Consider the following 21,314-nt stretch of genomic DNA (forward strand, 5'->3'; position numbering starts at 1 on the left):
ATCAGGAAGCTGTAAATATTTTCCTGAAAGCCCCTATTCTTTAAAAACCTGCCAGTTCTGCAGCAGAACATGGTGGGGTTCTTCAGAGGCAGGAGAAAACACGAGGGCTAGAACAATGCCTGACCTTTGCAGCATTACGGTGAACTTACGGTAGAAGGACCCAAGAGGCCCAGCCCTGCCGTGGAAAACTGCAACTGTCAGGTTTTGGGTTTCCTTGCGTTTTTTATCTGAGGTTTTTTTAGCTCAGCACAAGGTTGTTTTGTTAAACATGTTCTCCTCTGAAGGTTCATTACTTAGACAGGAGCCAAACTGGGGATGGGGTAGAGAGGGGCATCTGGTCCAGAGTGGTGTCTGCATAAGTGAGAGGTGCACAACTGGGGCTGACTCTGTGTATGCATCATGTTGAGATGCTGCGGGACAAATGAAGGTCCCTTGAAGTCCCTCATGCATTATTGCCACTTCCCAGTTGAGCCCAGGGTCACAAGTGTGGAGATGGTCAGAGATAGGGCAGGGGTTTGAGTGTGATCAAGACTTCTGTTCTCTGAGACAGAAGAGCTCCAAGAAGGAGGAGCCCCAACTTTTCTCCAACCCCAAGAGCCCTGAGCCTCACTCATCCCCACTGCTTCTCCATCAGGGCAGGGAGCTTGCCCAAGCCCTAGAGAACACGAACTAGGAGCAGTTTCCCTACGTTCAGTGTCCTGATTTCGAGCAGATTTGGCTTTTTGTGGGAGTAAAGTTACTGGGGTAGGTTTTTTATTGCCAGCTGAGTAGATTAATCTCTGACACCAAGGGGCCTAGGTGCTGAGGGTTGCTCCTCTAACTGAATTGGATTTCTGCATGAATCGGGCTCAGTGCATTGCTGCGTATAAAGTGTGTATAAATTTGTATGCCGAGCCTTGCACTCGGAGCCTTTGAAGGCTCAATGATAGCCTTGGAATTGAATCTTCCAATGCTGTGGGCAGATTGTTAACAAAAAAAAAAAATAAATGAAGGCTTCTTGTGATATAATTCACCCAAAACAATGGGCATTTGAAAGTCCCAGAGAGATTGCAATCAACTTAGGGCTGTGGCAAGCTGATTGGTGTCACGCTGGCACCGCCAGCCAGCCGCCCGTTCCAAACCCGGCGCGGGGAGCAGGTTCCAGGCACTTCCCCATCTGCTGAGATGGCAAAAGATATCCTTCATCTTCCAGACAGAAATGGATTATTAACTCATCACAGCGTAATGACTTACTAGCAGCCTGTTTAAACCCGGGGTTGCCAAGCAACCTGTGATGTGTGTGTACAAATACGTACGTGTGCACGCGGGGTTGAAATGTACCTGTGCTTTAAATAGGATAAATATTGATTGGTATTTATGTGTGCCCGCTCAGGATGGGTTTGAAACGTGCCTTTCCATGCATTTGGGGGTTTAAGCTTACTTGGGTGTGAGTCCTGGAGCTAGGAGTGTGGAGCTTGCACTTCCCCTGCTGCTTGGCCGTGGTCGCTGTGCATCAGCTGATGAGCGAGAGCTCCCAGGTCAGCTGTGTTCACATCCAAATGCGCTGCCAAGGCTTTTCAACAGGTTAAATAAGAAGCATGTACTTGGTGCCTCTGCACAGGGATGCAAGCAGCCAGCCATGCCTCACCTGCATGAGTGTGCAGCCTGCTCTCACATCCTGTCCTGCTTTGCGGGTTTGACTTTCTGCTTTTGTCTTCCCTCAGGTACACGCTGCTTCCCAAGGGAGTGCTCCAGATTACGGGGCTGAGGGCAGAAGACAGTGGGATTTTTCACTGTGTAGCCACCAATATTGCTAATGTGAAGTTCAGCCGGGAGGCCAGGCTCACCGTGTCAGGTTGGTACCACTAAACACTCTCCTGATTGTCTCTCCATCTTCTTTCCACTGCTGCTCTGCACCAGGACAGTTGAAGAGAGCTTCAGGCTCACAGGACTGAGAAGCATTCCTCTGGTCTGGGCTGTCGTTGGTTGCTGCCAGATGAGACTGTTTGACAGCAGATACGTCTATCTCTCTGCCTCTAAATTAGCACCAGTTTCTGGGTAGAGAGAGGATAGCGAGAAAATGACTTACAGCAACTTTACATTAAATAAATTCTTTTGGAAGTGTGGAAGATTCATCATTTCCTTATGAGACCTGCCCACTCTGGAAGTAATTGCAGCACACAGAATGATCAATTATTTATCTAATGGGGGAATTATGTTCTGTAGGCTGTTAGCAGTGCATTGTGACCCAAGCAGCCTAACCTTCCTCAGATAGATGAGAAGGAGAAGCCACGAGCTTCCCAGGCTGAATTTTCACTTGACTGTCCAGCCACATTTGAAGTCAGTGACAGAAACAAGTTTTCACATCTGAAAGCACTAGAAATGCTGGTGCCTTATGGTCTCCTCTCCAAAAAAAAAAAAGGGACAAAATTACATACTTGCTGTTTGGCTTCATGCTGCAGGTAGGATGTGATGGAGCTTTAAGGGCAATCCAAAGCAACCCATATCCACACTTTCACGTGCACAAGTTTGGCCTGTTTGTGGGAGCACACACAATGGCATGTGGAATGGATCACCTTGGGCACAGTGAAGGAAGGATTAGGGTGCAAATACTCTTGGAGACCACGTTTCCACAGCTGTGCAGCCCTCCCACTGACCTGCCCATTGCCCATCCTCCCTTAGCTGTCTGTTTGGGACCCAAGCTGATCTCTTGGAGCCCCTTTGAGCAATCACTCATCAGTCAGTTTCTAAACCTGATGTTATCATCTTCTAGCTGAGCTTTCTTCATTTGTCAGTCTTTTTAAGGTAAAACACTTTAAGCTTCAGAAGTCTCCCTTGATGTTTCCATAGCTGCTCCTAGCATGAAGGAAGTGGCAAGTACTGAGTCAAATCATACAACCTAGCCTGATCAAGCAGTCAGGAGTGAATGACACCTTTGTGCCCTCTTCTTAGAAGTGCCTTTGATGGGCTCATCCTCCTTGTATGAGGACAGGACAGCTTGCTTCTAGCTTCAGAGCATTTGTGGGTTGCCTTTGGAGAAGATAAGATTGACAAAGAGGTAGTCACCTGCAAATTAGGACTATATCCTGCTGGCAGGATGGCCTCTGAGATAGAGGATTCTGTGCAGGTCAGAACTCCCCTGAGATGCTGGGTACCAACTGGGACAGCACTGGGGATGCTTCTGTGGCTTTCTGGTGGGGGACCAGCCCAGATTACCTGTGGAAACAGAGATTACAACTTTGGAGATAAGAGGCCGGGGAAACCTGCACAGGGCTGGTTGGGTGTGTGTTTCTTCTTTGAGCTTCTTTTATATGCAGCAAAAGATCTTTCCCCCCATGAGCTGTGATCCTCCTGTCCATCAGACACACTTAATTGCTGGTGCCCAGTAGCTGGAGGCTTGCCAGCATAAGCTCATATCTCACAGCCTGCCTTCACAGCCTCCCAAAGTGATGCCTGGCCAGTGGTTGTGGAGTAGGAGACTTAAACCCATACCTGAGTGGCAGATTAACCTCTGCTGAGCAGCAAAAAGCAGCACCTGTGAAATGGGCTGAAGCTGAGGAAAGACTGATGCTGTATATATCAACTCTGATGGGGAAAGCAAGCAGGTTAACTGGTTCTGAAAGACCTGGGAGCTTTTCATGCCTGTTTCTTATCTGTTTTCTTGATCTATGTGAACAGTAGCCACTTGGTGAGAAAAAAAGAACAGTAAATTATCAACATGGTGAAGGGTTTTATGTCAATTTATCAGCCTGAGTTATTATTTCTCACAGGGTTGTTCTTGTCTGACCATCCCTCACTTCAGTGGATATTCTCCAGGTCTCTTACCCATGAAATGTTTGTGGTTTCTCTCTTCCTTACAGCAGTCAGATGATGAATACAGGCACAGTGTGTGTCTGTGGAAGGGCTTGGGCCATGCCTCAGTGACTGCATGGCAGCAGAGCTGCTGTGATGGGATGTTTGCATGCCCTCAGCCCAGGCGAAACCCATTGCAAGGGGGTTAAACCTCAGTGGAAGAAAAAGGTTTATGCCCTGTGGTGTTTGCTGGGAGCACACAAATATCTGTTAGACCAGGACAGTGTGTATGTGCCAGCATGTGGAGCCCAGGCTTTGGCACACAGGCAGAGGCCATGGTGTGCTGCAGAGGTGGTGCAGGGATGTTGCATCACTGGTGTGAGTGTTATGTCAGTAAATACTGAGCTAATGGTGAGTGCTATTGTGCACATGTCATTAGGCAGGATGAGGTAAGCAGTAATTGTGCAGACCTTCCCATTGCCTCCCTCTTGTGTAGAGGGGTAAAGGGAATGGTGCTCTCTGCTCTTCACTGTGGCAGGAAGGCTCCCTCCTTTCTTAAAAGAGCAGCAACTTGAGCCATTGCTTCGCCCACAGAGAAGCACTGGTTCTGTCTTACCAGGGTTTCCAAACCAAGCCCTGTCTGGGGAGGGAGGAGGGAGAGCATGGGGATGGGCTCTGGGAGCCCCTGCCCTGCAGGGCACTGCCACAGCCCTGCTGGGCAGGAAGAGGAGGGTGGATGCCCGCAGGGAAAGGGGGAGCCTGCTCACAGCACTTCCTCTCCCTGGCAGCGAGCAGCACAGATATGTCTTCCAGTCCTGCTGATTGATTATTTTCAAGTGCCTGCTTAGTGGAGAAGCTCCCGAGGGGCTGCCTGCCTCTGCACTGACACCTTTTCAGCACAAGCTGCAGCTCTCTCTGCTGCTGTCCTTTTGATCAAGATCTAACAGCTTGTGCCGGTGAAGTTTCCAGCCCTGCTAGAGTGCCTGTCACTCCTGGCAGTGCCGGGGACCTCCCCATCCTCACTGTGATGGCTGCTGGCAGAATCCCTGGGGACCATGTGCATCATTAGAGCCTTTTTCCCTTTCAAAATACATCCCCCTGCCTTGCCCTGAGCCCTGTTGTGCTCCCGCAGCACTCGCCTGCCACGAGCCCCTCATTTTGTCACTCCTTCCTTCCTGACCCTGCTGATCAAAGAGCTTTTCTGCTTGGAGGAGACCTCCTCCTCAATGACTGGGCACCGTCAGCCCCTTTGCATGGCTCTGGTGTCTGACTACTGCTGGGTCACCATCCCTTCTAACGCTGGAGCTGACACTGCCATGGGCATAGGACTCAACAACAAAGCTACAGGATCGTGACGTGGCCTTTGCAGGATGAGATGAGCAGTGGTGGAAAAGCCATTTCCAGACCTGGGAAGGATTTGGCCAAACTCTGGGAGCTGATCCCACGCCTGAGAACCTGAGTGCCTGTTTAGGACTCACAGTATAAATCAAAGAGTGATTTTATTGTCAAAATAGAGTGTTTTAGGGATTCTGCTTTGGCCTTCTCCCATTTACTGATAATCTTGGGTGACCTTGGGTAATTCATTTCATTTCCCTGCAATATTGAAATGGCTCTATAACACAATGATAATACCATCTTCTTCTGAGCTTGAACATTTAGCATTGTGATTTAGAACAATAAATCTACATGGGCTTTAAAGGCATCCCAAAGTACTGAGGGGGGAAGGGACTGTTTCCCAGCTCTCTCGAGGTTAAGCAGCTGGTCGTACAGATTTATTGTGCATCCTGCTTCTCATCAAAAAAATCTGCATTTTATGACTGACAGTGAAATATGTTTAGTGAGAAAGTCAGCTCTTAAGTCACAGTGACACAGTGATTTTTCTTGGGTTTTGCCTATTTAGGCACAACCTCCAAGTCGCTTTATCACCCCCCTGTGTAGCCCTTGATTAACAAAGGAGCAGCTCTGATCTGTGCTTGCTTTTGGACAGTCTCCTTGTTAACACTCTGACTTCAGCCCCTGAGCTGTTGTGGAAGGGTGATGCTAAAAAATACAGGAAGGAAAGACAATTTCTTTTTCTTGGAGAAGAAGCCTTTGCAGGTAGGTTTTGGTGGATCACTTCTCTTCAAAGAAGCTTTTGGGGCAATGGGATGTCCACGTACAGGAGGCAACATGGGGTGTTCTCTACAGCAAAGCCTGGCCCATGGCAGAGCTCAGCTCCCCAGCCCTCCCTGTGCCCCTCTCCTGCTCAGGGACAGATGACCAGCTCAAGTATTTCTCTCTGCAGGTGTACAGAACCATTTTTGCCAGCAGCAGCTGTCATATTGTTGAAATTCCTTAAATGCTACTTGACCTCAGCATTTTTGGAATATAAGCCAGCTCTCGTTGGAAATGGGGAGAAGACTAGTGCAGAGATTCTCAGTGTTCCTGTTTATTGATGGAGAACTAAGAATATCTCTCTTTTTTTGCCCTCCTCTCCTGCTCCCAGCAAATGGGAGTGAAGGCTGAAGGGACTGGGGCTGAGGCACATTTAGGGACTCGGGAGATGTGGGTTCAGCTGGGCTATACCTGACACAGAGTGATGTTTTTGTCCTGTGGGCTCTCCCTTTCTGAAATGTGATTTCCTTTGCTTGTCCTGTGCCTATCTGGTTTCCAGAGTCCTTGTAGCAGGGCTTTGTTTTACTGTGTGTCTGTGCATCATCTTGTAAGGATGAGTTTCATTCTTGGTTGGTGCCACTTGGTGCTACTGCAGTGCAAATAAAGGATTAGTGGTTGCGGTGTGAATAATGATTGTATCACAATTAAAGCAGAGCAGTGGGGTACATCCTCTCTGCACCCAGGTATACTGATGTGGGCTAGGATAGAGGTGCTGTAAAAGGCAAGGAAATGACCCCCCTGTGGGCTGCAGTCATCAGAGGAGCTTCCTTGAGTTTCATCTCAAGAAAGATCCTCAGCAGGAGTCAGGGACTGACAGCTCCATCACTCTCTGTATCTCAGGACAGGGCTTTTGGAGCAAATTGGACCAGCAGCAAGAGGGAATGCGCACAGAGAGGCAGATTTAGTCGTTGTGGACAGCATGAATTGCTTTATGACTTGAGATGCTGAAAGATAAAGCAACTCCTTCATTTATTTGCGTTGCTGTCTGCACAAGCTGTCCTCCAGCTTGTGCTCTCCCTATACGCCATGTTTATCCTGCACATCTGCTCTCTGCAGTCCACAGCACGGTTCCTTCTCTGTGTTTGCCCAGATCTGGGTTTTAACAGGCCTGCTTGTGGCTGGCTTGGTTGGCCGAGGGGTTTTCCCCAGGAGAAACATTCAGACAAGGTGACTGTCACACAGACGTCTCAGATTTACTGAGGGTCACACCAGCCATGTCATTTCTACTTGGAGGATGCACAACGCCCTCACTGTCTCCACTAAATCTGCTGCCTTGTGACTGCTGCTATCCTTGCAGGCTCCCACTCCAGTGCTTACCAGGACCCCATGATTCTCGTTGGCCCGGAGAACCTGACGCTGACGGTGCATCAGACGGCCGTGCTGGAGTGCATCGCCACGGGCAACCCCCGGCCCATCGTCTCCTGGAGCCGCCTAGGTAAGCCCTGGCCTCAGAGGGATTTCCTCTCTTCCTCCCCATTGCTATCCCCTGGGAAATAGGTAGGTGCCACTGACTACTTTATGCAACAAGTGATTTCACCCTTTCCCTTCCCATTGAAGTTAATTGTAGGCTTGAAGTGCTTGAAGTGTCTACACATTGTTTTTCCTTTCTGCCAAGATCCTGTTTTTATCTGTTAGAGAAGTGGGTTGGTTAAACCTGGAGATGTTTCATGAAAGGTGATAATTTTATCTTTTCTCAAGTGACAGCATCTTCTTCAGCTGCTTCAGAAACATTACCACTGTTGGCCCAGAGAAGCAAAGCCATACACAAACACATCTTTCACGTAAAACAGCCTTGAAAGAAACTTGCTGCCCGTTCAGGGAGCTTAAAAAGAATGTTGAGGGGGAAGAGAATGTTTTAAGTAGCGTGTCTGACAAAACAAGCTGTGAAAAAGCAAATGCTTGCTGCTAGGGTCTGTGTTGGAAACCAAAGGCAGTGTCTGATGGCATCACACAAGCGAGAGAAGAGTGCCATGTTTCTGCCAGGCTGGAAAGCAAGAGTTATTTTAGACTCCAACTTTGTGATAGCAACTTGGAAACTGTTTTGCTCTGAGAGACACTTTCATTGCCCTACTGTGCTGAGCAAAGAGCTGATGGCTTTTATCTCCTGGAGGCCATAACTCTGCCTGGGCTTAGTATTTCCCAAGCCCTTGTAGTCTTTGAGGTCACATCATTTTTTGGACGCTAATCTCCCTGAGTCCCTCAAGGTGTCTGCGAAGCACAAACAGGGATAATCCTGTCTCCTTGTGGGACTTCAACCCCGTGGCTTTCCAAGGGTCAGGGTGCAGCTCGTGAGAAAGGTGACTTCCCATCCCAGAGCTGCCTGACAGCAGATGAGGACACTTATCCAGCATCAATTGCACGGTTCCTCCATGTTTGCCCTCCTGATTGCATCCTCAGGTGGCTTGTAAAATCAGCTTGTGTCTGCCACTGGCTGAGTTTTTTGCCTCCAGAGCCGTAAGTGTCAAAATGATGCTGTTTTAAGGATTCCCCGGCTAGGCTGTATCACTGTTTTGGTTCTCGTGGACACAGAGCGGCTCAACGCTAGCGCTCAACTATAATAAACTACTTTATAATTGCCTTAATTATAAGTGGCTATTACCTTCTTCAAAACACTTGTCTCTACAGAGAAGTGCAGTAATGAAGATGTAATAGCTTCATGTGATGTTTGTCTGGATGGTCCGAGCTCAGCATTGCCTTCCACCAAAAACAGATACCCTCTCCAGGCTGCTTTGCAGCACAGCAGCAGAACTGCAGATACTGAGAGGGAAAGGGATCCCCTTGCTTTCCCTCCCCTTCAGCAGGAGTGTTTCCTGTCCAAAGCATCACGAGATCTCGTTCAGCATTACCCCAATCTTGACAGCATACAGGCTCTCTGATGAGGCAGTGACTTTGTCGTGTCTTTGTAGCCATTTCAGAAGTGTTTTCGTGGCTCTATTTGTGTGATCAGGAGGAGGGAGAGGGTTTTACGCTGGATGGGGAAGGTCCTCTGGGCATCTGTTGTCCATACTCGTTGGAGTTCTTCTTGAAGTTCCTCCTTACAGAGCTGTTTCAGTTTAAATAACCAGTTCATTTACTCAGAGAAAAGCTCACTTTTAATCCACTCTCAGAAAACAACAAGTACCTGGCCACAAAGTCTTAGAGGGATGCAGCTGATCTAGTGCCAAGCCTGGATAATAATTCTCTGTGAAAATCTTTCTTGCCTGGTTGAAATAAAGGAAGAGTTGTGACATTGGTGGGTGTTTGCACAGGGCATGCTGCCATTTTGGAGCGTCTCTCCCAACCCCTTAGCTCACAGTTTTGACATTGTGGCGTTTCTTCTGTCAGAAAGGAGCAAAAGAGCGATCTTGCTTTTACAGCTTTTTGGTAGAGGGGAAAAGCCAAACCATAACAACATTTGCACTCCTTACTTTGGCTTTGCTGAAACCTGGCTGGTTTTCAGTGGGAAAGGCAACTATGTTTTGCTTGAAGGAAATGATTCAAATCCTGGGCCAGGTTTTGTGTGTCACAGAATCAATTTTGAATGCGATTTCCTTGGGAATATGTTGTAGCCCCTGACCACAAACAGAATTCCTGCGCCTCACCGTGCACAAAACGTCAACATTCATTGGACAGCAGGCTCTGAGAGAAATGTAACATCATTAAAGGGTTTGTTCAGGGGGAGATGGGGCTTTTCCTTTCAGAGCTACACACTTCAGGCTCGGACCCGTATGTGTGCACAAATGAGTATCCTGGGCCCTTACTGCAAAAGGCTTTTGAATGAATGACGATTTTAATGTATCCTTTACCCTTTAACTGACAGGCCACTGAGCTGGCCTCCATAAAAGGTACTGAGGCAGAATAATAAACTATTTAGAAGAGATATAGAAAAGTGAAGGCGAGAAAGAAAAGACAGCGATTATCTGATAGCGTTAGACAGGAGTTGTCAGAAAGGCTCACACAATGGGAAGGAAATTACTAAAGAGGGAGCCATTCAAGAAGTAAACTATACAACAATTGTAGGAGCCAATTAATTGGTAACTTATTGGACACAGAAGCTTGCAATAGATGGCTGACTGGTTGACAGGAGCACCGTTCCCCTAAGTGTTTAGAAATAATAGAGTAAATTTCACCACTTCACATCCTGAATAGTCAACTGTTGCAATGTACTCTAAATATGCTAATCCGCAGCGCCCGCTGTCCGGCTGAGCAGGAGACCCATGTGGCTCAAAAGTGGAAGGCTACTATGGGCACAATACAAAGAATTCACAAAAGACCTAAATGATCAACATTAGAAAGTTGTTACTTTCTTTCTACTTGCTACTTATCAAAGAAAGGCCTCGCTGTTGTTGCATATTCATACGGGCTGGGCACGTTTCAAACGGGTCCCTGTAATTGGTGCCCGTGTGCCAATCACCCTCTTGGCTTAGAATGGGCTCCAGAAAGCATCAAATACACCTTGGACAAATAAAGAGTGCCGCTCCAGACTTCACTCCCGTGGGGAAGCTGGAAGCCTCTACTTGTCCATAGCCGGAGGATGTCTTTTGGGAGTATCTCCCGTTTGGAGAACACTCTCCTTTATTAATGGGTTGTCTGGCTGCTCTTCAAAACCAGCTGAACCTCCTCCTTCTGCCCTCATCATTGAGGGCCAACAGCTAAGAAACCGTGATGCATTTCCACCCAGGCTGGCTGGTTTTCAGACCTCAGATTTTCTGCTTTGACTTCGTAAAAAGGAGGAGAATCATAGAATGGTGGGGGTTGGAAGGAACCTTTAGAGATCACCCAGTCCAACCCCCCTGCAGAAGCAGCTCCCACCTAGATCAGGTCACACAGGAACATGTCCAGGCGGGTCTTGAAGACCTCCAAGGAAGGAGCCTCCAGAGCCTCCCTGGGCAGCCTGGGCCAGGGCTCCCTCACCTCACAGTGAAATAGGTTTTTCTTATGTTTAAGTGGAACTTTTTGTGTTGCAGCTTCATCCCATCACGCCTTGTCCTGTTGCTAGATACCATTGAAAAAAGCATGCCCCAACCTCCTGACATGTAGAAGACCATGTTAAACAAGCAGCGGTTTCAAGCCTGCATTTGTCCTGAGAGCTTTAGGAACTGAGCAAAAGTGTGAGCTTTTGCAGTCTTTCAGATCTCTTCCATGGAGAGATGCCTTGGTGACAGCAAGTCATCCCAGGGATGTGGGTTTTCAGACTTTGGATCCCTTGATCCAAGCCACTCGTCAGGTCTCTCCATAAGGGAACCAGAGTTAAAAGAGTTACAGCCTTTGCAAAGCAGGTGTGAGACATCAGTCCCTCTGCACACCACTTCTACAAAGTGCTGAGCTTTCGGGATGCAGGGATTTCCTTGTGTAAATACTCTGTATTATTTGTATGCGTTGTCAGCCATTATTCAGTTGGACTTGGTGTTAGCTAAAGACCTTCTAACTTGTAACAGGATGACTGAAGTTGAGTGAGGAACAGTAGTGTAGGAAGGATGGAGCAGGCTGGGAAAAGAGAGATGTTTCTGTTTGTAGTGGGTCTGGGACGGTAGTGATTTTCCACAGCCCTTGTCAGTGCTCTTTGAAAGGGAGGGTTTGAGTTAGAGGCATATGGGATGATCTGGCACAGTGACTTTGGCTGGCTGTTGGAGGCGACCACAGTCTCTGAATCAAATGGCAGATCCTCGGAAGTTTCTGAGCCTGGAGAGCTTTGTCCTTCAGGAAAATGAAAGATACTTGGTTGGCAGGAGACATTTCTTCAGATCCCACAGCTCTCATTAGTGGTTGGAGCTAGAGAGAGAGCTGGGATGGTATCCATGCTGGGGTTTGGACTATACCTGCTACAGGCTGGGCCTTTGCATTATTAAATTGTGTAGCACGTTGTAAATAATACAGTAAAACTACTGGCATTCAAGTCACATTTCTGTGGTATTTCTTAAGGCAATGATGTGATGAAGCATCCAGGTTCGTATCACATCTTTCACCGGTCCCATCCCTTCCTTGAGAGAGGGATTTGATTTTCACACTGTAACTGTGAGCTTCCAAAAGCTCCAATTTAAAAGATGAAACCAAGTTCAATTTGAATCTAATTCAGACCTCTTCACATTTCAGTTCAAATGATGTTTGAAAGGAATGGTTCCATCTTATTGCTCATTAAATGTGGGACAGGTCATGTTTTACTGTCCTTTTTATGACTGAGCCATTTATTGCTGCAGTGGCTTGGCCAGCTCTGTGATCATTTCATCATTTATTGACATTGTTTCTCTCTCTCTAAAACACCTGAGCATTTTTCTTTGCAAGGTAAATAATGAAGTGGTATGGGAAGCAAGGACATCACAGAATCCCAAGGGTTGGAAGGGGCCTGGAAAGCTCACCCAGTGCAACCCCCCTGCCAGAGCAGGACTACCTAGAGTAGGGCACACAGCAACTCATCCAGCTGTGTTTGGAATGTCTCCAGAGAAGGAGACTCCACAGCCCATCTGGGCAACCAAACAGTACAGAAAGAGCATGGCAGGAGATATATTTGTGAAGTGCTTTGTAGCTTTCAGTCTGTGGTTTGTGGATGTTTCCTGGCAGGATGCTGCTCTTCAACTGAAATGGGATCCCTCACTTCCATGGTCCAGGCTTGTGAGCTGATGAATGGGCACTACTCTCACTCAGGCTGCCGCAGACTTGATCTCACGTGCCTTGTGTGAGGGTCCAAACACTTAACTGGGCAGCAGGTTGCAGAGTGGCATTTCTGGGCTGATGGTTAATCTCCTTGAGTGCTGCTTTGTCTTCATGTTTTCCCAATCTATTCCAGAGCCTGTTGGTTATGAGCAGCCCAGATCCTCACAATATTCTTTGTTATGCAAAGCCAACTTTTAACCAGCCCTACGTGCCTGTCTGTGCTGAAGCATGAAGCCTGCTCAAGATCAGGCATCAGCCAGGACCCAACTCAGGGGCCATGCTGTTGAACAGCAGAGGCTGTGAAGGAAATCCTTGGAGATGAAGGGGTGTCTCTGACTGCAGCAGCCCTGTGGCAACTTGTGTTTCCCTCTGTGCTTTCCATCAAGCTTTCTTGTTGATGCAGCCACTGAAGTGGTTGTGTACCGTGAATATTGGTAACATGCCTGAATGTCCCAGGAAACTGCTGTGCCCACTGGATGTTGGTAAATTTTAAGGCAGTTTGAACAGCCATTCCATTACCTGGCACCTCCCAGGAGGTGGCCCACAGGACTGGGAACCAGCAAGAGCATCTCAGGTCTTTCCCCACAACCCATTGCCTCCTGCAGAACAGTTCCAGGTTTATTTGGCTTCTACCTTTTCCTTAGCAAGGTCATGGCACAGACCAACGGAGCTCCCAGGAGGAATTTTTCAGATGATTTTTTCCTTTTACTAGCCACAGCTCTGAAGCACAAGGCACAGGCTGTTCTGTGTGGAGCACATGTGTATGGAGGGCTTGTGGGATGCTCAGGTGGAGAGAACCAGGTGCCTGGTTCTTGCTTCTCCCATTTCTGTAGGTTTTTTAACCTCCTTCATGAGCAAAGGGAAGGAAGGAACTGGATTCCCATTTCCCAGACAATGAGGGTGTGCTCCCTTTAACTTCTTTCAGTAAAACTACTCCCCTGCTTTGCCCTGACACAAGTTTTAGGACTGATTTAGAGCTGCCTTTGTCAGACAGCGTCTTAAAACACAAGCCAATGAAACAATAAAAAGCAATAGCCTGATCCTAACGAAACACATTGTAATTAGAGCTGGCAGGGAATTTCCCAGCAGAAACAGGCTCTGTTTGAAAATTGCTGTTGAATTCCCTGGTACTGAACTTTTTCACATTAAACACTTCAGCCTTGAAGACCTTTTGCTGGAGCCTGTATTTTGGAAACACCACTGCTGTCCTGGCAGCCTGCCTCAGCCCCAGCTCTCAGGATGGAACCTGCCCATTGCAGCTGCCCTTCCAAGCCAGAGCAGCCGACCAGATCTATCAGAGTTTAGTGTCTTGTCCCTGAGCTATTGTGTGTTCAACAGCCGAGGAAATGAAAATCCAGTGTTCACATAGTATCCAAAGATCCATCAAGGGTTAGCTGGCAGAAAGGCAAAGCTTGTGTCCCAGGAAATCCCCAAGCCGTTAATTGCTGGAGGCTGGTAGAGTGCATGAGGAAAGTACTGCTGTAGGTTGACTGGTCTTCTCCTTCCCAGAGCATCTCAGTTTGGAGCAGGCTGTTGAGCTGGTTGCATCACTGGTCAGTGTCATATAAGAAGCTAAAAATTCTTTTTAACCATAAGAAAAAAACTACTTTACTGAGAAATGAGGGAGCCCTGGCCCAGGCTGCCCTGGGAGGCTCCGGAGGCTCCTTCCTTGGAGGTCTTCAAGACCCGCCTGGACACGTTCCTGTGTGACCTGATCTAGGTAGGACCTGCTTTAGCAGGGGGTTGGACAGGATGATCTCTAAAGGTTCCTTCCAACTCCACCATTCTGTGATTCTATGATTTAACTTGGTTTACCCTTTCTGTTGGAAAGTGTCCTGGGTGCTTCATCCTGATCCAAACATGTGACTGAAAGCTTCCATATTTCCTGTGCTGGTTTTACAAGTCCCACAAAGTGTGGGTTTAGGCAAGCACCTGAGGATCCTGGTTTTCACCAGGAAGCTGTTCTGCCGAGAGCATCAGCTCAAACCCACTGCCTTCACTTGGAAAATCCCAGTAGCAGAGCACAGCACAGTACTTAGGCTGGAGCTCACCAAGGACCGGAGAGAACCTCACTCAGAGATCCAGCATGTGACTCCTGCTCTTCTCTCCTTCTCACAGATGGCCGCCCGATCGGCGTGGAGGGGATCCAGGTGCTGGGGACAGGGAATCTCATGATCTCAGACCTCACAGTGCAGCACTCGGGCATCTACGTGTGCGCTGCCAACAAACCCGGCACGCGGGTGCGCAGGACGGCGCAGGGCAGGCTCGTGGTACAAGGTGAGCAAACCTGGGGCCTGGGAGGTGATGCCACTTCACTGTGCCCCCAGCGTGGGCTCCACTGCTGGCTGGGCACTGTGGTGGGTTGGACAGATCACAGAATCCCAGGATGGTGGGGGTTGGAAGGGCCCTGCAGAGCTCACCCAGCCCAACCCCCTACTAAAGCAGGTTCCCTTCGCTCAGGGGGCACAGAAATGTGTCCAGGTGGGTTTGGAAACCTCCTGAGCAGGAGCCTCCACACCCTCCCTGGGCAGCCTGGGCCAGGGCTCCCTCACCTCAGCAACAAAGGACTTGCTCCTCCGGTTCCAGAACTTCCTGTGTTCCAGCTTGTGTCCCATCACCCATTGTCCTGACACTGGGCTCCACAGAAAATAGCATCACCCCGTCCTCCTGACACCCACCCTTTAGGTATTTGTAAGCATTTATAAGGTCCCCCCATAGTTTCCTCCAGACTAAGCAGCCCCAAGTCCAGCAGCCTTTCCTCACACGCTCCAGTCCCCTGATCATCTTGGTGTCCCTGTGCCAGCCTCTCTCCAGCAGTTTCCTGTCCCTCTTGAGCTGGGGAGCGCAGAACTGGACACAGGACTCCAGATGAGGCCTCACCAGGATAGAGTAGAGAAGGACAAGAACCTTTCTTGACCCACTGCCCACACTCTTCTTAGTGTACCCCAGATGCCTTCTTGGTCATGGGGGCACGTTGCTGCTCACATTTAGTTGCTACCCACCAGAGCTCCCAGGTCCCTCTCCACAGAGCTGCTCATCAGCAGGTCACCCCCAGCCTGTCCTGGTGCTGGTTTTGCTTCTCTGATAGTATCAGACAAAGGATTTCCACTCTAGACACATGGTTTTCCAGATGGGTGTATCACATGGATGTGTGGCAACGAGGTATTGTTCAGCTGAGGCCTCAGCTGCATAAGTTGCAATGGTTTCCCATTCCATCACAGGCATTTATTTGGCTTAGCAGACACTGGGTGTTACTTGTTTTCATACTTGTACATCTCAGCAGAAAGCCTGGGCTGAACCAATCAGCCAAATTCATCTCTCAGCCCTGCATGGCCCTTAGTGATATGGGGACATTGGAGCCCTCTGCATGATAGGCATTCCCCCTGCAGTGATAGCCAGGAGTTGATATCACTCACAGAATGTTGCTCTCCAACTGAGGTGGCACCAGTAAGTCTAAAACCACTTCCAAAAACTCAGTGAGGCTGTTAACTTTTATCAGCTGACACTGTACCTGAGCTTCTTGCCACCACCTAAGTAAAGCACCCTTTGGGAGCCATGCCCAGCAGATGCAGGTTATCCCCATCCCCACAGCAGCTCTCCTGAAATGCCACTTGTAAGGGGTGCTTCAGCCCAGAGGAAAGATCAGCACTCAAGAAACCGAAGAAATCCCTTCCACATGCTCCATGCAACCAGTCTCCATGGTGAGGGGAGCCAGGCAAGCATTTCAGCAGGCAGAGCCAGCTGGCAGCGTGCTCTGAATGGCAGTAATCTGCCCCTGATTACAGGCACTCACCTCCTCTTCAAGCTCCTCCACTTAAAGCATCTCTTGCTCTCATCAGTTCACTCATTAACTATTGACTGATGATACCCTGAATCTAAAATTACACACCTCCTGCCTGAGTGAGCTAATTGAAGCTTTCATGCCGGTGATGGGGAAAGTGCCCTGGTTCAGCCCTGACGCTCACCTGGCTGGTGCTGATGCCACAAGGAGCAGTGTGTAAAGGGTGCTTATTCCAGGGCTGCTCATGCCTCCTGAGTCCCAGGTGCTGATCAGACATGGAAGGAGGTGAAAGCTCACTGTTTCATGGAATCATAGCGTGACGGGGTTAGGAAGGGTCCTGCAGAGCTGCTCCAGCCCAACCCCTGCTAAAGCAGGTTCCCCTGGCTCAGGGGGCACAGGAACGTGTCCAGGTGGGTTTGGAAACCTCCTGAGCAGGAGCCTTCACACCCCCCCTGGGCAGCCTGGGCCAGGGCCCCCTCAGCTCAGCACTAAAAGAGTTTTTCCTTGTGCTTAAGTGGAACTGTTTGTGTTCCAGCTTATATCCCATCACCCCTTGTCCTGTCACTGGGCACTTCAGAAAAAGTGTCCCTCTCATCCTCCTGACACCCACCCTTTAGGTACTAGTAAGTGTTGCTGAGATCCCCCCTCAGCCTTGTCTTCTCCAGACTGAACAGCCCCAGGTCCCACAGCCTTTCCTCATAAGGAAGATGTTCCAGTGCCCTCAGCACCTTGGTGTCCCTGCACTGGCCTCTCTCCAGCAGTTCCCTGTCCCTCTTGAGCTGGGGAGCCCAGCACTGGACACAGGGTGCTGGACACAGGAGTCCAGATGAGGCCTCACCAGGGCAGGGCAGAGGGGGAGCAGAACCTCCCTTGTGCTGTTGGATTTCTGGGCCTCCCAGCTGGCTCGGGGTGGGCACACCTATGAGTCCCATTAGTAAGAAACGCCAATCCAGGCATTAAGAACAACCTGACTGTACTGACATACACCATTTAGAGCTGCTGAAAGACAGCTGTGTACCTGGTGCATGTAGCAGGGGTTTGCTAAACCCAAGTGCCAAGGGGATTGCCAGGAGGCAGACAGGCAGAGCCAAAAGAAATTACTTGGGAAAATCTATGGAGTTGTAAAAATACAGCTATTGAATGCTGCTGACTGCTCCTGTCAGCAGTCAGATGGGGGGTGGGGGGAAAGGTAGCACAACACTTCGTTGCTACAGATCAGTGGGTTTGGGTCTCTGGAGGTTTGAATACCAGCTCCTGAGCAGCTGGTCTAGTGCTGGAGTTCCTCTGCAGTAGAGTTGCTGTGGGTTTTCAGCCTGGGAACCGAGATGAGGGTTTCTCCCTAAAATGGGAGTCACAGGGCCATTGGAGCCCAGCCTGGCATTGTATGAATGGAGAAAGGTGGCCAGTACATCCAGGATGCTGCGGCATCCAGGTCCCCTTTTTGTTGTCCAGGGCCCCCTTTTGTTGTCCATCCATAAAATGCTTCAGGTTTTTGAGGCATCGCTGGCATTCCCCAGGGAAGCTCATGGCACACCCTGCCCGGGCAGCTGGGCTCATCCCAGGTTTGCACACCCTCCCTCTGAAAGCAGCTTTTCCTTCCTCTGAATCTCATTTTGCCTGAATTTTCCAGCTGAGAGGTACAAATGATTGCTGTTCAGGTTTGTCTGGGTAGGAAGCAGCGATAATGACTGACATGGGAGACTGTGGGTTTTATCTTTGTCAGGATGTCAGCGATGCAAATTACATCCGTAAAGAGGATAAAGGCAAAGAGAGGGGCTATCAAAAGCCTGGCTGGAGAGGAAGTTAGCACAGGGATAGGACAATACAGCTTCCTCAAAGCAGCCAGGCCAGGTACTTGCTGCCTTTGTGCAGGGGCCCTTGAAGTGCCTGGAGGCACAAATTAACCGCCCCCCTCCCCCCCTTCCCTGTCTTTTGAAGGAGGCGTGTTTTGTAGGTGGGAAACTAAAGGAATCAGGGGTGTTTCCTGTTGTAAGGCAAGGAGTTAGCAGGAGGCTGAGCCTGAGCCCACATCCTCCCTCCTGCTGCCAGCAGCAGCCCTTGTCCTCAGCACAGCAGGCACATGGGCAGAGGCATCCCAGCGCTGGGCTCTGCTCCTGCTCGGGCAGCCACAGCCTTTCCCATCCCAGCCTCTCCCTCAGATCATCTCATGCCCTCTCATTATCTTCCTGGGAATTCCTCCTCCCTTCAGAGGAGAAGGCAGCAATCCTCCGGCTCCCTCCCTCCCTGCCTGCCCTCCCCTGGCCGTTTAGGCTCCTTTGATCTCTTTTGTAAGGTTCTCACACAAGAAAGTTTCCATTTTCTCTGGAGGCATTTGAATATTGCTTTGTGCAGGGCTGCCAGGGGAAGTCTCCCAGGGGAGGGGAGTTGTGGAAGGGCCCAGGCAGAGGGGAGGGGTGTGTGGCTGTGTGTGTGTGGTGCAAGGGAAGAGGCAAGGAAAAAAAAAACCCATATCAAAGAGCTTTCTCTCTACCTCCTGTGCAGTCTTTTGTGCTTTATTATGTGTTTGGTGTCATAACAAACTGATGGGCTGTGAATGGCCAGATGGTCACTAGTGTTCTCTGCTCCACGCTTCATTTCCTCCTGAAAGCTACACAGAAAAATGAGATCTCATCTCATAAATGAGTGCCCATCTTAAGGACATGGTTCTGAAGGCTCTGCTGACAATGACTGCCTTGTTTGCTTTGCATTCTGCTGGCAGAACCAGGCAGTGCTCCTTGGTCCAGCAGATCCAGCCAGCGCTGCCTTTCCTGGTGCTTCTTCCAGCGTTCTTGCTGCCTGGCATTGCCAACCTTGCCTGTGGCCCTGGATTCAGCAGATGTGTTGCAGCTGCTGTGTTTTAGGCTCAGCCCTGTGGTACTTTGTTTGTCCTTGAGTTTAGCCATGAATAAGTGCTGCAAAGCCACCTTCAGGGCATTCTGCATGGGTCAGTGTGCCCCACAGAGCAGCCCCTTCCTACCCACCTTTCCTGCTCAAAGAAAGCCACCATGCAGGGACAGGTGGGATACTGGGATCTCACTGAGATGCTGGAGTGAACTGGGATGCCTGAGCCCTCCTGAACATCCTAATGCCAGGAACTGACATGGGCACATCCCACTGCTGCAGAGCTCCAGCCTACACCTTGCTGGGACAAGAAGTTCATGGTACCTGCTGCTGGCTGATGGACAGCCTCCATGACAGCCTCCCTCGAGTGATCTCTGCCTGTTTGCCAGAAGACACAGTCCCAGGTCCCATCTCCTGCCCTAGCAGTACCCCCACCTCCACAACTTAACTGGTGAGGTTTTTCACAGAAGCATCTGGGCCTCCTCAGTAGTCAGTGGAGAGGGACCAAGTGGGCAGCAGTTATTTGTCTTAAGTCTGCTGTCATCTGATGCTGTGCTTGACTGACTTCCCTGATGACCTGTCTTCTCCTTTACACCCTTGGTGTAGGTTCAGGTAGCCTCATTTATGAGGTTTTGTTGTTTCCATGCTCTTCTTCCTTTCCCAGCCTTCCTCCCTCCCCTGCCGCTCTGGCTGCTTGTGAATTAATGATGGCTTTATACTGAGATGCCAGGGGCAAGGAGTCTCCTGGCAGGAGAATCAAGGAGCACTGTCAGTGCTCCCCAACCCTTAGGCCAGCCCCTTGGTCAGCAGCACACTGCAAGGTCATGGCAGGGCAGCAAAGCTCCTCTTATCTTAGGAGACACACTGGTGGTTGGTCACTCCTGAGGTGTGATGTCCCTAGACAGAGCCCCTTGTGGGTTACAACCCTCTGTTATTGTGCGTCTTCATGCTGTCACAGTTTGTTGAGCACAGGAAAAGCTATTGGAACACCTGGTTACCAATTCTGGCAGTGATATTAAGCATTGCTGCTTTTTGGTACTAGTGTCACACCTTGAAATAGTCATTAAAACTGCATGTTCCTCTCCTTCCCATTAAGTCATGAATAATCAACCTTCTGTTCTCTTCATTCTTCACAAGCCAGAGCTGGATCCTGCCCACTCCTCCTTGCCAGCTTTAAATCTTCTGCTCTCAACAGTGATCTTCATCAATACCTTTGTTAGGGTCTTCCTGGAGGGCTGAGAAGTGCCTGCACTGGCCTTTTGGCATGTAGTGTGGAAGGGGGAGAGGTGTTGAGGCAGCTGGGCCTCTGTGCAGAGATGAGCACTGTTGAGATGCTCTATTAATTATGAATAATGAGGTGAGTGCAGGGCTTGGCTGAATGCAGGGCTTGGCTTATCTCCTTTCCCTCTAACCCATGGCCAGAGGTGGCAAACTCTTGATTCCTGTCAAAATCATTTGAAAGGGCAGGGAGAGGGCCCTGGGAGGAGGAGAGCAGATGCTCTTCTGTCCAAAAAGGAGCCTTTCACCCCAAGACCACGCACCAGCAGCCACCTCAGGGCGCCTTGCTGGTAGGAACACTGGGAAGGCTGCACCCTGGTCTGGGTTAACAGGGCCACATCTTGCAGCAATGTCTGTCCCCATGTTAAGGCTCTGGTGGCACCCAGACCGTGTCTTTTCTCTGATGCTGTCAACAGCAGGTGGTGAGGACAAGGAGCCTTTTATCTCCATCAGTTTCTGCTGTGCCCTGGGCCTTTTGGCTGCGCAGCACAGCAGAGGTGGGAAACGTTCAAAGGAGCGGCTGCCTGCTCCCCAGAGAGTTTAATCAAGTTAAACAGCGGCTGAGGGTTTGATCTGGTTGTGTTCAGTGAGACAGAGAAGAGAAGGGATGGCAGAGGGACCCGAGGGGCTGAGCTCCTCAATGGCCTGAATGGTGCTGAGCCGGCAGCCCCAGCTGCACCTTCCTTCTTCCGATTGCTCCCTCTGACACGGGCTCATAAGGGAGGATGAGGAGCACTGGCCATTCCACAGGGGTGATGCTGGATTCTTCTATCCATATTTCAGCTTTGTTTCTGCTGGAACAAACAAGGGCAAAGAGCCAAGGGGCAGGATGTTTAATGAGGCTGCAGCGAGGAGCTGG

At 49.6% G+C, this 21,314-nt stretch overlaps 1 protein-coding gene across 1 annotated transcript in view; it reads left to right on the forward strand.

Annotated features, from left to right (window-relative positions):
- IGDCC3 (immunoglobulin superfamily DCC subclass member 3) overlaps positions 1–21,314 on the forward strand; it is a 103,996-nt gene that overhangs the window by 61,288 nt on the left and 21,394 nt on the right. The window contains exons 4-6 of the mRNA XM_062000447.1: positions 1,704–1,834; positions 7,223–7,360; positions 14,674–14,832. Of these exons, the coding sequence (XP_061856431.1) occupies positions 1,704–1,834; positions 7,223–7,360; positions 14,674–14,832 (428 nt within the window). The remainder of the gene's footprint in view (positions 1–1,703; positions 1,835–7,222; positions 7,361–14,673; positions 14,833–21,314) is intronic.

Source organism: Colius striatus, chromosome 7 (assembly GCF_028858725.1).
Source record: "Colius striatus isolate bColStr4 chromosome 7, bColStr4.1.hap1, whole genome shotgun sequence".
In the NCBI taxonomy this organism is placed as follows: domain Eukaryota; kingdom Metazoa; phylum Chordata; class Aves; order Coliiformes; family Coliidae; genus Colius; species Colius striatus.